The 15,393-nt window shown below is 37.0% G+C and overlaps 1 protein-coding gene across 2 annotated transcripts; it reads left to right on the top strand.

Moving 5' to 3' along the window:
* The first annotated feature begins 256 nt into the window (after nt 1-256).
* LOC140137604 (kelch-like protein 6) lies at nt 257-11,666 on the top strand. 2 transcript variants are annotated; one of them, XM_072159340.1, is made up of 3 exons: nt 257-989; nt 1,352-1,615; nt 10,482-11,666. In XM_072159340.1, the coding sequence occupies exons 1-3, from the start codon at nt 369-371 to the stop codon at nt 11,424-11,426; spliced, it is 1,830 nt and encodes a 609-aa protein (XP_072015441.1). In that variant the 5' UTR covers nt 257-368; the 3' UTR covers nt 11,427-11,666. The 2 variants fall into 2 exon arrangements, with proteins under 2 accessions (XP_072015441.1, XP_072015440.1); XM_072159339.1 differs by lacking the exon at nt 10,482-11,666 and adding an exon at nt 2,910-4,770.
* The last annotated feature ends 3,727 nt before the right edge of the window (nt 11,667-15,393 follow it).

The raw sequence follows: 15,393 nt of genomic DNA, 5'->3' as shown, positions 1-15,393 counted from the left end.
GCTCTAATTGAATAAATGTGTTTCTTGCCTAAGTATTTTAAACTGAAAGCATTTTGTACATGTAATGACTGCATATGGCTTAGTCCAAAAGTGCCAGATTCGAATGAAGCTCATAATGCTCCCTAATCCTAATCCAAAACAGAACCCTGATTTTTTTTTATCATAATATCAAAATGGTGCATATCATGGAGTTCAACAGCCAGGAGCCATTAATTTGGCCAAAAAATATTTCCTGGTTCAGGTTGGTTGGCAGAAACCAGGAGCCATGTTATATTTGAATTTCACTGGCTCGCATTTATTTTGACCCTTAATGTAAAGTTAATTAACTTAGGTGGATTATTTTCTTGTTCTCTTTTCAGGCCTTCAAGATGGCGACAGCTAATATGGTTACAGAAACCACTACCCCAGGACATTTAGGAGACCCCTCATATCTTTCTCATTTGTCATCATCACTAAACCAGCTCAGACAACAGGCCTGTCTTTGTGATGTCACAGTCATCGTTGACAACCAGCGATTTCCTGCGCACAAAGCCATTTTGAGTTGCGCAAGTGAATATTTCCAGAGCATGTTCACATCAGGGTTTCAAGAGAGTACAAGCAATGAAGTGACTGTTCCAGGAACTGGAGAAAGTTTCTCTCAACTGTTAGAGTTTGCATACACCGGTTACTTCACCCTGTCTCCCACCACAGTAGCGGGTGTCCTAAACATGGCTTGCTATATGCATTTCTCACAGGCTGTAGAAGTCTGTGCTAATTACCTTAGGGAAGTCAAAGACAGCATCACCATCGATGACTGCTTTGAGATCTGGTCTGTTGCATGTAATCACGGCAGTCTTTCAGAGTTAGCAGAGTCTTTCCGTCGCCATCTAGTGCATAGTTTCAACAAGTGTGCTGAGTCACAAAGTTTTCTGGAACATGCCAGTGTGGATTTTCTACTGGAATGTTTGGGGGATGAGGAGATAGAGACAGACACAACAACTGAGAAACAGGTGAGTAGACTAACTAATTGGTTAAAACTATGATTGGCAATTTACTGGGAAATATTAGTATTGTATCAACCTATCTACCTACTGACCTATACCTACCTACCGACCTATAGTACATACCTATATCTACCTACCTACTTACCTATCCATCCATCCATCCAATACACCCCCCACACACCAACCTGACAGTCTTCTGCAAAGCAAGGTATTTCAAAGGGGGATTAATTATCCCTTAACTCCTGCTGAAGCATATTCCCCAGTTTACGCTTCACAATTTCTACAGCTCACATAATGTTTAGGAAAATTTGACAGATCCCACTGACATCTCTGGATTTTTATTTTGTCCATTTTGTTTTTCATTTCAGATACTCCAAGCAGTTATAGCTTGGCTACAGTTTAATTGGGAAACCCGCAACACGAATGCAGCAAACCTCCTGCAGAAAGTCCGTCTTGGCCTCATCCCACTAGATGACCTCCAGGAACTGGTGGATTTGGAGATTGGCAGGATTGAGGAGTGCAAGGAGGTAGTGTTAGAAGTCATTGAGCTGAAGACTACTGGAGAGATATCAGCAGCAGAGCCACTTAGCCATAGATATCCAAAGTGGTTCGCCACCAGGAACACAATAAGTGTAAGTTTTTCTCATAGTTTTCTTCTTTATATTGATTCCATGTGCACTACCGGCCAAATTATCAGCCTCTAGTCTAAGAACTGTTTTGATTGGTTACAAAGATGGGTATATCAAGTAATGAGCCAATCAGAGATATCTTAAAGAATGCTCAGTAGGGCTGAAGGGGATTAAACTTAGCATTGAGAAGAGATATGTAAAAGCTCTATTTTGATTGGTTACTTAAGATGATTATATCATGTAATAAACCAATCAGGTGCTCTGTATGGCAGTAATGCCCATGGGTTCAAAGTTTCTAATCTTACCTGTTTTGGTGAGTGGAATGAAATGAGCTATTCCATGTAAATCCATATTCCTATGGAAGGTTTCAAATTCAGTTGCACCATTAATTAATACTGTGAAAGATTGAAACTATTAGCCTTTTCGAGATATGGTGCACATAATAAGGAAGGCAGTCTTCAGTATGGGTAAAACCCAGCAAATTCATCCTATTGTGGCCACCACATTTCAAAAGGCTACTAGTAATTGAATAACTCTTTAGTGGAGCCTTAATGTATAAAATGCAAAAAATATACTAATAATCAAAATATTTGAACAAAAGTGTGTGTGTATAGTAATATCTCTTGGTTCTACAGGGTATGCATGTCTGTCTATTTTGGTCGTTTTTATGCTGTTGTCTTCACATACTAATCACTTGGTGTTTATTTTTTATTTATTTGTTAAGTGTTCTAACTAAAATTTCATTCACTTTTCATACCATGTACTAACAAAGCTTTGGCATATTTCATGTGATTTTTTTCCTGCTGTACTAAAAAGCTGTTAACTAATCAACTTGAATACTTATACTAACATAGTTGTAGCTATTCTCCCCTCAATAAAAGGAATTGTTGGTTATGTTCAAACAGAATCTCAGCCATTTTACCCCATGGTTTCAGCCAAGAAGGGTGATATTGTATTAGTATATTCTGTACATATGTGCATGTGCTTGTAGATTTTGGTTAAGTTTTCCGCTATTTTTCCTCCAATCTTGCCAACAGTGACTCTATTTCAATCACAATGTAGACAGTAATTTGATGTAGAATTGGTTGTTTAGTTCATAATTTGTAATGTTGTCTGTCAAATGTCAATGTGATACCGGGCTACATTTTCAAATATCAAATCGTCGTCTGCATCACATACTGTCATATATCTCAAAAGGCTGCCTTGTGTGATTTTTATTATCATTATTTGATGTTTTTAATGATAACACCATACCTTTTTTTATAATAGATGTAAGTAAACAATTGTGTAATTTCAGGCATTCCTTAAGATTGAATGGAATCCTGAAGGTCAACAAGCATCATACCTTGATCTGGGATGTTGTGAGTCAGGCTGCTGGAAGGAGTTGGATAAGATGGCGCCTTTACCCTATCCTCAACATGAGGTTGATGAAGTTTCCAGCTGTAGTTTAGGGGTAGTAGATGGTCAGCTTTATGCAGCTGCTGGAATTGTTGAAGATGAGAAACCGCTAGGTAACTTCTGTGTGTACGACAGCAATGCCAACAAATGGAATCAACTTTCACCTATGAAGTATAAGCAAGGCTTGTTGCCAATGGTCGGCCATAAAGGGTATATTTATGCTATTGGAGGATTTCATCAAGATGGTGTTTTTTCTGGAGTGGAGAGGTACAGTCTCATAGAAAAGAAGTGGGAGCAATTTGGTAGTTTTGGATTTGGTTTAGAACATGTATCAGCAGTTAGCTTTAAGGGCCGAATTGTAATGTGTGGTTCAATGTCAAAATACGGTCCGTTCAAGTCTTTGTTTACGCTTGTATTGAATGAAAAGACGAGAAAATGGGATGTGATCGATGTCCACAATTTATACGAGGATGGAATTGATAACCACTCTCCATTGCTTATGGTACTAAATGGCAAATTGTATTTAGTAATGAACCATGAGAAAGAACTGGAGAAAATTGTCAGGAGACCAAATATCAAGGAAATCAAGTTTCTGAATTTTGATTGTGAGGATGAGAAACCATTTGTAGAATTAGCAGAGCTAGATGACATTTACACTGCTATTTCACCAGAAGTGACTATGGAGGAGGATGTTATTTACATCAGTAAATATCAATATGTTAAGAGATTGGAACCATTGGAATCCGGTGAAAACTGTTATGAGCTTGGAAAGGGAATGGGTGCCCAAGGAAGCACAGTTCTTTTTGCCTTCGATAAGAAGCGTCTGTCAACTATAGTACATTGAATCTGAAAATTGTGATAGACATAGCTATTATGTGAAATGAGACACATGTAGCAGCCGACAAGTGCATCCTTTTGATATGGATGTACACATATCAGTAAATATCAATTCATTAAGAGATTGGAAGCATAGGAATCTGGTGAAAACTGTTATGAGCTTGGAAAGGGAATGGGTGCCCAAGGAAGCACAGTTCTTTTTGCCTTTGATAAGAAGCGTCTGTCAACTATAGTACATTGTATCTGAAAATTGTGATTGACATTGCTCCACCAGATTGGGCTATTCCAGTTGAAATCCATCCATGGAAGACATGAACTTAACCTTCCACACAGGGGGTGTAGATTTCAAATGGAGTCACCCATTCAGGTAATATCATTTGAAATTCACACTTCTTGTGTGGAAGATTAAGGTCATGTCTTCCATGTAGGGAGGGGGTGTATGGATGTCAACTGGAAGAGTCCATTTTAAGCACTTTGAGTGCGATGGTACATGGTGCCAGTGTACATTAGAAAAGAAGAATGGCACTAAATGCTGATTATCAGAGATAGTCTGCACATTCTTGCACATATAACATATCCCTTAAGGTCCATTCTACATTGTATATATGTGACACTGACATCTCAAACATAACATTAAACTCTGATGTGAACTAGATAGTTTAGAAATGTTTTAGACTAAGTAAAGGTTTAGAGTTGCACAAAGAGGATCACCTAGCTTTAACAAGGGTTACTGGTACCATTTACAGTGTATATACAATTGAATGCACATAGATGGGAACAAGGGATGGAGGCAGGAATCTTTTGAATGACCATGATACGTAGATAACTCTCATTTTTTCTCATTTGGTTTTAAATAGTTGCATATATGTTATATGAATACTTTTAAAACTATTTTTTTTACTATTTGACTATAATTAATTTAATGTGGGTGAAATGGGAGGGCAAGACAACTTTCAATAAGGGGGGGGTCAAAAATTAGCTTTAAAGTGTGAAAAATTCTAAAATATCAAGGTGTCCAGCAACCAGGGGGGGGGGGATTCAAACACTATTTATACAGGATATATTGTGCCAGTAGGATTAGATCAATAGGTTTTTTTTAAAGTCTGTTACCTGATCATTGCAATGGCCCCAAAACTAAAGATTGTTTGGAATTGATTATAATAGGTAAAAGTGTTTAAAAATTGATATGCAGCAAATTGTACTAAAAAATTGGAACTAATACTTACATGTAGACATTATTGGATTCAGGGGTAGCGCTAGAACTAAACACTCGAGTGTCCGCAGGGACCCCCGAACTTGCAAAAAATTAAAAAGCAGGGGTCCGGAGTAGAGTTTGGTGAGTCCCAGTTGCACAAATGCAGCATAAATAGTATATCTGCAATAGCGCTAGTTTGAAAAACTGGGGGTCTGCAGGGACCCCTGAACTTACAGAAAATTTAAAAACAGGGGGTCCCAAGTCTATTTTGGTGGGTCCGGGACCCCAAAAAGCAACTTAGCGCTACCCTTGATTGGATTCATAGTTTGATGAGTAGTGTATTTAATTTTGTGTATTGTGGTGCAAGTAAAAGAGAACAATCACTTGAGAGCAATGATTGCATCATTTAAGCAAACTAAACTTAACCCCTTTTATCATGTTTATGTTCATCTTTAACCTCATTACCTTTTAAATAATACTTGTTACTATTACTAATTAACCCTAGCCCTCCACCTAACCTTAAAGCCATAATGTACGGTTTCCATCATACTTAATTTAATTGTTATTCCTAACCCAAAATGTTGAAATAATTTTAGTAATAATAATTGTCAGGAAAGATTTCTGTCCTTAAAATAACACATTTCCTGATTCCATTTAAGTTGGGACATGTGAAAACATAATTACAAATATAATACAAATATAGCTAAAAACCATGGTTGAAACAAATTTAACAATATCATATTTAATATAAGGTCATAAAGTAAAGCTTTAACATTATCCTAATTCTACCCCTGCATGTATCACCATGTATTAAAAAAAATACAATAATTACTAGCATCAATTGAAAGCCTATTTTGCTAGATATAGTTCAGAACAAAAAAATGGGGGTCATTTGGGCAAAGTGAATTTTAGTTTGTAAATAAACTACTTGTTACATAAAAAGTATTGTTCAATTTCAGGCATTCCTTAGGATTGAATGGAAACCAGAGGGTCGAGGAGCAACATTCTTTGATCCAGGATGCTGTGACAAGCCAGGATGTAAGTGCAAGCAAGGTGTTTGGAGGTTACTGGATAAAATGGCCCCTCTACCTTACCCTCGGTCTCATGTTGATGAGTTTGCTGACTGTAGTCTAGCAGTAGTAGATGGTAAGCTGTACGCAGCAGGTGGAATGGTTGAGGATGATACACCATTGGGTAACTTCTGTGTGTATGATAGCAGTGCTAACAAGTGGAAACGACTTCCACCCATGAAGAGTAAGCGAGGTTTATTTCCCATGGTCGGCCACAAAGGGTATATTTATGCTCTGGGAGGATTCCAGAAAGATGGCCCTTATACTGGAGTGGAGAGGTATAGTCTGAGAGACAAGAAATGGGAGCGATTTGGGGGCTATGGATTTAATTTAGCACATATGTCAGCAGTTAGCTACAGGGGCCGAATTGTTCTATGTGGTACCATGGCAAATTTAATGCGGAGGAAGACATTGATAGTGCTTGCATTGAATGCGAAGACACCAGAATGGGATATCTTGAGCATCAGACGTTATGAGGAGGGCATTGAGGATTTCTCACCAGTGCTGATAGTATTGGAGGACAAATTGTATGTGGTGAGCTTTGAGATTGATATGGAGGAATTCATCAGGACACCACACATGCAAGAAATCAAATGCTTAAACTTTGACTGTGATGATGAGAAAGCAAGTGCAACATTTGTTGATATAGATGTTGCTTCTTTTTATCCTGGCATTTTAGTCAAGGCCTTTAGTGCACAGAATATGACACAAGATGGAGGCATATATGTTACGAAGTACCAACATGCTAAGAGGTTGGAGTCCAAGAAAGACTCATCTGGTCGAGATTATTACCGCATTGGTGACTGGTTTAATCTTGCGCGTGGTCAGCGAGGAAGCACAGTTCTCTTTACCTTCAACAAGAAGCAGCTTTCAACAATAGTACATTGACATGTCAGATAAGTTAAAGTTAAATAAGAGTGGTGGTCACGACAATATTGGCAATCTAATCATAAAAAAAGTTAGTCGAGAAATTGCCAAACCTCTCAATATGATATTTAATTTATCTATTTCTACCGGAATTGTTCCAGATAAAATGAAAGTAGCTAAGGTCATACCACTTTTCAAAAAACAAGATGTTGAAGTTTTCTCAAATTATCGTCCCGTTTCTCTCCTACCATGTTTTTCAAAAATTCTTGAAAGATTAGTTTTTAATAGATGTATGGATTATATTGATACTCAAGGAATCCTTAACACTAAACAATTTGGTTTTAGACCAAAGCACTCAACCTCTATGGCTATTGAACAAATGGTAGATAAAATAAATTTCAGAGTTGAGAGAAACGAGGCGACTGTTGGAATATTTTTGGACTTGTCTAAAGCATTTGATACAATTGATCACAATATTCTCCTTCACAAACTAGAACACTATGGCCTTCGTGGCATTGTCTTAGACTGGTTCAGAAGTTATTTAAGTAACAGGAAACAATATGTATCTTATAATTGCCATTCATCAGAATTGAAAAATGTAATTTGCGGAGTTCCATGAGGATCTATTCTCGCCCTCTTTTATTTATACTATATATAAATGATATAACTAATACATCTAATATACTTGATTTCATCCTCTTTGCAGATGAAACAACAATTTTATATTCACATGAAAACATAGAAAAGCAAGTCAATCTTATAAACAAAGAACTAGAGGAAGTGAGCAATTGGTTCAGAGCAAATAAATTGTCTGTTAATGCCAGTAAAACAAACTACATGATACTAGGAACGCCAAATATGACACAAATTAATGATCTGAGAATCATACTTAACTACACTACCTTAGAAAGAGTACAACAAACCAAGTTTCTTGGTGTGTTAATAGATGAATGTCTCACTTGGAAAAGCCACATAGATTGTATTTCAAAAACAGTGTCAAGAAATGTTGGTGTCATGACCAAACTAAAACATTATGTACCAGAACGTATTTTACATACCCTTTATTGTACTTTGATAATGCCCTATCTTAATTATGGAATACTTGTATGGGGGGATACCTGTAAAACTTACTTAAGTAAATTAATGAAACTTCAAAAGTGGGCTATAAGAACGATAGCAAACAGTCACTACAGAGAACATACAGGACCGTTGTTTGCAAACTATAACATCTTAACTATCGAAGATATGTACACACTAGATTTGGGTACATTCATATGTACAAGTATTCTATTAATGAACTCCTCTTATATTTAATAATTATTTTTCCAAACGCTCTGATGTACATAACTACAAGACAAGACATGTAAACGACTTAAATTTGACTAAAAACAAAAAAGTTTTTTCTGATCACGCAATCCGTACTAAAGGCCCCATCCTTTGGAATTCAGTAGGTATTTTTGTGAAAAACTCCAGATCTATTAAACATTTCCGTTATCAATTAAAAGAAATGTTAATCTCAAAATATACTTAATATATTATCTTTGAGCACCGTCCTTGTCTTGTCTTTTGGTTAGTGATTCCTTTTTATGTGATGTTTGATTGATTTTTTTGTATAAATGTTATTTGTAACTTTATAATTTCTAGGGGGAGGCGATATATCTGGCCTTATTGGCCTTCTAGCCTCTTCCTCCATAATGTGTTGTTTTCTGTAAATTTTTAATTTGATTGTTTTTGTGAATGTCAGTTTTTTATGGAAATAAATGAATATGAATATGAATATGAATATGAACATTTACACTTGACATAGTTCCAGTGGATTAAATAGCTGCCGCTTCCCGCTTGTATTAAAATGAAAGACTTCCATTTTAGCTTCCATTCAGAGGGTATGTATGCATTGTTTAGCCAGTTTTGTTGTTACTAGTACACATAACTACTTAGCATGCTTAGTCAACACTGCTACATTTACGTCCAATTTGTCTCACAAGGTTTAATGTGATCAGTTTGGGTTGAAGAAAAACCACCCAACATTGCATATGTATTTTCTTTATTACTTTGAATAGGTTAAATATTTCACAAACAGTATCTGCCATTTGATGAGGTTAGTGTAATTTTGAAAAGGATTGCATGTATATATAATTGAAATCTTTTCAAATTGCAAGAAGTGGTTCATGGAAGTGTAGCCCAATGACATTTATACACCTCCTATGGAAGAAAGACCTTAATCCCGACACAGATGAGTAGATTTTCAAATGGATCATCACCCATTCTTGTATCCCCATTTGAAATTCACACTACCTGTTTGAAAGCTTAAGGTCATGTCTTCCGTAGGGGATGTAAAGATTTCAACTGGAATAGTCCATTGTTTCTCTAGATTGTTTCACATTTGTATGTAATTCATAAAATCTGTCAAATAATCTGTAATTATGTTAAAGGTGTGTTTTTCCACCAGAAAGTATTGATTTGCATGTTATTCTGAAGTAGATATTAACTAGTGTAGCCAACTTTTGCTGTATTAATACTGTATTCTTGTGTATGAAAGAAAGGTTAGAATGGGTACTGCAAATCAGCTGATATGACTCATTTTGTCATTGTACACAATTGCAAGCAGTTTTGCCTGTGGTTGTACTTCTGTTTTAAGAAAGTTCAAGATTTAGGCAGATTTGTAGTGTATATCTTATGATATTTAGAGTAGCTAGCAGTTACATAAAATTGTGATTTTTTTTGTATTCTTATAACAGATATGAAGATCTATGCATGTATGTACACTGCGTACAATAAGTATTCTAACACTTATAAATAAAAGCAATATATTTTACGCTAAATCTGAATTGCAAAAGAAAGCAGTCAATAGATGGTGAATTTTGTTCTGCATACTTTGATACCTTATTTGGCACAATGGGTTTTTTCCACTAAGCAAGGGAGGGAAAGAATGGGAGGAACAAAGAGAAGACTAACAAAGAAGTTGTTTGCGCTGGGTGGGATTGATACCCGCGACCACTCGCATGCCAAGCACTACAAAAAATGTAGGTCACCTATACTTAGCCACGGGGTCTTTCGCTGCCTGGGCCAACGAAAGTGTGCCTATATATATCACTTGGGGTGATTGCATCATCACATCCCTTGTGATGCATGCATTTTGTAGTATTTTGCAGTACTCATGCTGGTTTGGGTTAATGCCTTGCATGCTAGCCATAGGTGTCTACATAAAGTTCCAAGTTTAACATATATTTTCCAAAATAGTAAGAGCTATCTCAAGAATCACTGAACCAATACAGGGCTTGTTTGTACTCATTTTAATGCATTTTTCATTTTTCGAACTCATTTCAAAGATCTGTGTTTTGGTTGAAATACATATCGTTTTGTATTATGTATATTGTACATTTCACTCTGGATGCAAGCTATGGTCCACCAGCCACCTGGTTAAAGCACACATGCCATATTTTGAAATATACAACCATCGTATGACACTTGCGTTAACAATAACAGCATTATTTAATTTCAGGCTTTTCTAAACGTTGGAGGCAAACCTCATGGGTCATCATACTTTGATAATTCTGGCTGTGCAGGTGGGTCCTGGAAAAAACTGGACAATATGGCATCCATACCTTACCCAACACATGGCAGTTTAAGTGACTTCAGCTTAGCAGTTGTGAACAGGACATTGTATGCAGCAGGTGGAAAGTCTAAATATACAGATGTGTATTTGAACAATTTTTGCAAGTATGATGTAGATGTGAATACATGGATTGAACTGCCTGATATGCTAACTAAGCGTGAGACATTTGTAATGATAGGTCATGAAAAAGAGATTTTTGTCATTGGTGGGATGTGTGACAGAGATCCAGTTGTAGCAGTTGAACGATATAGTATTGTAGATAATTGTTGGCAAAAATGTGCACCACTGCTGTTTAAAATAATGTGTGCATCAGCAGTTAGTTACAGAGGACGTATAATAGTTGTCAGTTATCTTGTGAGAGATGCCACAATGGACACAGTTCAGCTGGTTCTCCAGGTATATGATCCAAGCAAAGACATGTGGCATTGTGTCTTGAAAGAGCGACTTGAAGATGGAGCAAAGCCATACCCACAATTGTTAACAGTACAAGGTGACACACTTTTCTACGTAAGGTTCAAGTCCTTGTTAGCTGATGGGAAATACATACAGAAACCTGAGGTGCAGAAGGTTGAGTTGAACTTCGACCTGAATCCACCTGGGATTGTATTATGCACATTGGATGATGACCAATGTGCAGTAAGACCAGCAAGTCTCAAAGCTTTCAGTATCAATGGCCAACTGTTTGTGAGTGAATACAAGTATGTGCAGCAGGTGAATGTAATGAAGGGAGATGATGGTGTGTATGATCTTAGCAGATGGGAGAATATTGGCGATGCTTCCCAAGGAAGTGTTGTGCCATTTACGTTTAACAAACGGAGTGTGATAAAATGAAAACTTACATGTTACCCCAAATTTGTGTGGTTAGTAAATAAGGAGTTAAATGGAACATCATGTACAAAATATCTATAAATGTTATACACAAGTTATACATGTGAACAAGCAAACTAATACTCTTGATTTTAGCAGTTTGGGCCAAAAATGACATTACTGTATTGCATTCATCAAGTTGAATAATATCTCAGGAACTTCATGTGCTATTTTGAGCAAGAAGTGGTCTAACAAACTAGGCAATTGTAACTCCAGAGCTTTTCACATGTTCCTGTCATGCAAATAATCTGTATTTATGTTAAAGGTGTGGTTTTTTACGGTAGATAGGTAGATATTTTGTTTAGAGTAGCCAAGTTTTGATGTATTAATATTGTATTCTTGTGTATGAAAGAAAGTCAGAATGGGTATTGTAAATCAGCTAATACAAATCTGTATGTTCATTGGGCAATTCCTGTTGAAATCCATACACCCTCTATGAAAGACACAACGTTAATCTCCCACGCAAGGAATGTAGATTTCAAATATAGTCACCTATGCAGGTAACTCCATCTGAAATATGTACTTGCTGTATGAAAGATTAAAGTCATGTCTTCTGTTCCGGGTGTATGGATTTCAACTGGAATAACTCATTACCCTTCTGCTTCTGTGTATACTCTATTTCGAGTAGTTTTGTTTGTAGTTGTACATTTAAAAGAACTATGTAGATTTGTAGGTATTTTCACATATTTCTTATGAAATTTAGAGCTGAGCTACTAGCTATGAGTTATGTATTATCAGGGACCGTATGATATGGTCCCAGGTAGTTATAAATATTGTATTCTTATAACAAAACATGTTTGTAGGTAGGGGTGTATAGGGTGTGTGAATGTATGTACACATATATTGCACATGACTAATTATACTTTCTCATTTTTCACATCACTGAATACTGCAAAGCACAAAATGTTCATATGTGTGCTCTCATTATGTTCATGTAGATGGGTGTATCCAGTGGCCTACCAAGTGGGGTGTGGGTGAGGGTGTGGGGGGATGTCCCCTGGCTCAAAACACTTTGATAAAATTGACCAAAATGTACAATGTGCTTCTTCCCTTTGGTATGTTTTACACTGATAACTGATTTGGCCCATTGCATCATTAAAATTGCAAGCGCTACATGCATGCATACATTTGTCTTGGTAAACTGATTCTGGGAGCTGGTCAGCGGAACAATTTTGCAATCCCCTCTCCCTTAGACTAGACCTTTTTCCACTTTATTTTATTATAACAGAAACCTTTGAACATAATCATGATAATAGGTCATATTAATGCTTAGCATGCAAGCCACAGGCATCAACATAACAAGCCAGATTATGAGATACTTTTCAAAATATCAAGAGGTATCTAAAGAACCATTTGTTTGTACTCATTTTAATGCATTTTTCATTTTGCCAAACTCATTTCAAAGATCTGCATTTGAGGGCCAAATACACATTCCAACCATCCACCGACTTCATATTGAGAATGCATACCATATTTTGAAATTTAACCATCATATGACACTTTTGTTAACAATAATAGCATTTAGAACCTTGGTTAAAGCACACATACTATATTTGGAAATACAACCATTGAGAATATTATCATATTTTGAAATTTAACCATCATATGACACTTGATTTCAGGCCTTTCTAAAAGTTGGAGGCAAACCACATGGGTCATCATACTTTGATAATACCAGCTCTGTAGGTGGGTCCTGGAAAAAACTGGACAAAATGGCATCCATTCCTTACCCAGAACATGGTAGTTTAAGTGACTTCAGCTTAGCAGAGGTGAACAGGACATTGTATGCAGCTGGTGGAGAGTCAAAGCATTCAGCAATATCTCGAGGGAGCTGGCCACTGGCCTTTAGATGTACAGAGCTGTGTTTGAACAATTTTTGCAAGTATGATGCAGATGTCAATAAATGGATTGAATTGCCTGATATGCTAACCAAGCGCAAGTCATTTGTAATGATAGGTCATGAAAAAGAAAGAAATTTTTGTCATTGGTGGGACGTGTGGTAGGGAACCAGTTGTGGCCGTTGAACGATACAGTATCACAGAGAATTGTTGGAAAGAATGTGGACCACTGCTGTTTCCAATAAGCTATGCATCAGCAGTTAGTTACAGAGGATGGATAATAGTTGTGAGTTATTCTCTGATAGATGCCACAGTTCCACTGGTTGTTCAGGTGTATGATCCAAGCAAAGACAAGTGGTACTGTGTCTTGAAAGAGTCAGTTGAAGATGGAGTAGAGCCTTACTCGCAATTGTTAACAGTACAAGGGGACACACTATTCTACGTAAGCTTCAAGTTCTGGTCGGAGGATGGGAAGTATGTGCGGAAACCCAAGGTGCAGAAGATTGAGTTGAACTTCGACCTCAATCCACCTGGGCTTGTATTCACAACATTGGATGATGACCAATGTGCAATAAGACCAGCAAGCCTAAAAGCTTTCTTTATTAATGGTCAACTGTATGTGAGTAAGTACAAATATGTACAGGATATGAATGTCGTGAAGGGAGATGATGGTGTGTATGATCTTAGCAGGTGGGAGAATATTGAATATTCTGGCCAAGGAAGTGTTGTGCCATTTACGTTTGACAAACAGAGGCTGATAAAAAGAATAGATATGTAATTGAGTCATGTGAGTCGAGTATATTTGCATGGTAAATGTCTCATTTAAGACAGAATATCACAATATGCTAATTAGGGTTAGGGGTCAGTGTTAGGGTTCGTTTTAAAATGAGACATTTACCAGTTGCATCAAAACAATATCAAAGTTCTATTAAAACATGTACACATGATGAGAATAATGTTCGTAATTGTAACAAAACATTGCCAAAGGGTTTCAAACCCACCGCCGATTAGCCACCAATGTCCTGATAGAGCCAAGGATTTGACCTGGTGTCTATTGTTCACAACAATGGGTTATTCCAGTTGAAATCCATACACCCCCTATGGAAGACATGACCTTAATCTCACGCACGGGGGAGGGTTGTAGATTTCAAATGGAGTTGACCATTCTGGCAATCCCATTTGAAATTCACACTCCCTGTACGTGTGGAAGATTAAGGCCATGTCTTCCATATGGGGTGTATGGATTTCAACTGCAATAGCCCAATAGAACACAGTTTCAAATTGCTGGTTCTGCCAGAATACAGGTGGATTTTCAAACCATTCCTAACAGATATCAGCAGTTGGTTACATTCATGTATATTACCTACACATATAGAAACTACATATGTGTTATTCACATTGATAAGTTACATGAAACTGAAAAATAACAATTACATTTGTGTACTTCTGAGTACTTTATGAAACATTTTGTAAATATTAATTTTGTTGTTACTGTAAATCCCGGCTGTAAATATTGATTTTGTTGGTCATTGTGTTGCTGTTAGAAGTTGTGTGTTTAAATTCCCCATATCCTATTGTTTTGTATATGGACCAGGTACTAGATCGTTTTAACGTCAACCTGGAAAATAGCGACCAATGGCTTTATATGATAGTAAAATGACACTCTGCAGGAATGAATGTTTTCAGGTTTCTTTCTGTTTTAGGATTGGAATCTGATTTCAGGAAATTGATGTTTCATTATGGTATCACTACATTTTACGGATTATGGCTGTTGACTACGGGCAATTAAATCACTGGTATCCAGGTTCATGATGAATTAATTCACTTTGAAATATACTAAATTTCAACTATTCTTATGCTAATTTCCAGGCACTTCTGACCATTGGTGGACCAAACATGCTCCTCAATAAAATCACTATGTACTATGACGACAGAAGTTGTCCATCTGGCACGTGGATAGCACTAAACCGCTTCGCCAGGTTGCCGCTTTCCTGCTCACGTCCAGCTCTCACGACTATGTCGTCATGGTAGCACACGCCAGCTCTACTTTGCTGGCGGGAGAGCAGGGAAACGTCGGTAAATAATCAGGGTGA

The sequence above is a fragment of the Amphiura filiformis genome, chromosome 17 (genome assembly GCF_039555335.1).
Source record: "Amphiura filiformis chromosome 17, Afil_fr2py, whole genome shotgun sequence".
NCBI classification, from domain to species: domain Eukaryota; kingdom Metazoa; phylum Echinodermata; class Ophiuroidea; order Amphilepidida; family Amphiuridae; genus Amphiura; species Amphiura filiformis.
Note: the sequence above shows the minus strand (reverse complement) of the source record. Positions and strands in the feature narration are given on the sequence as shown.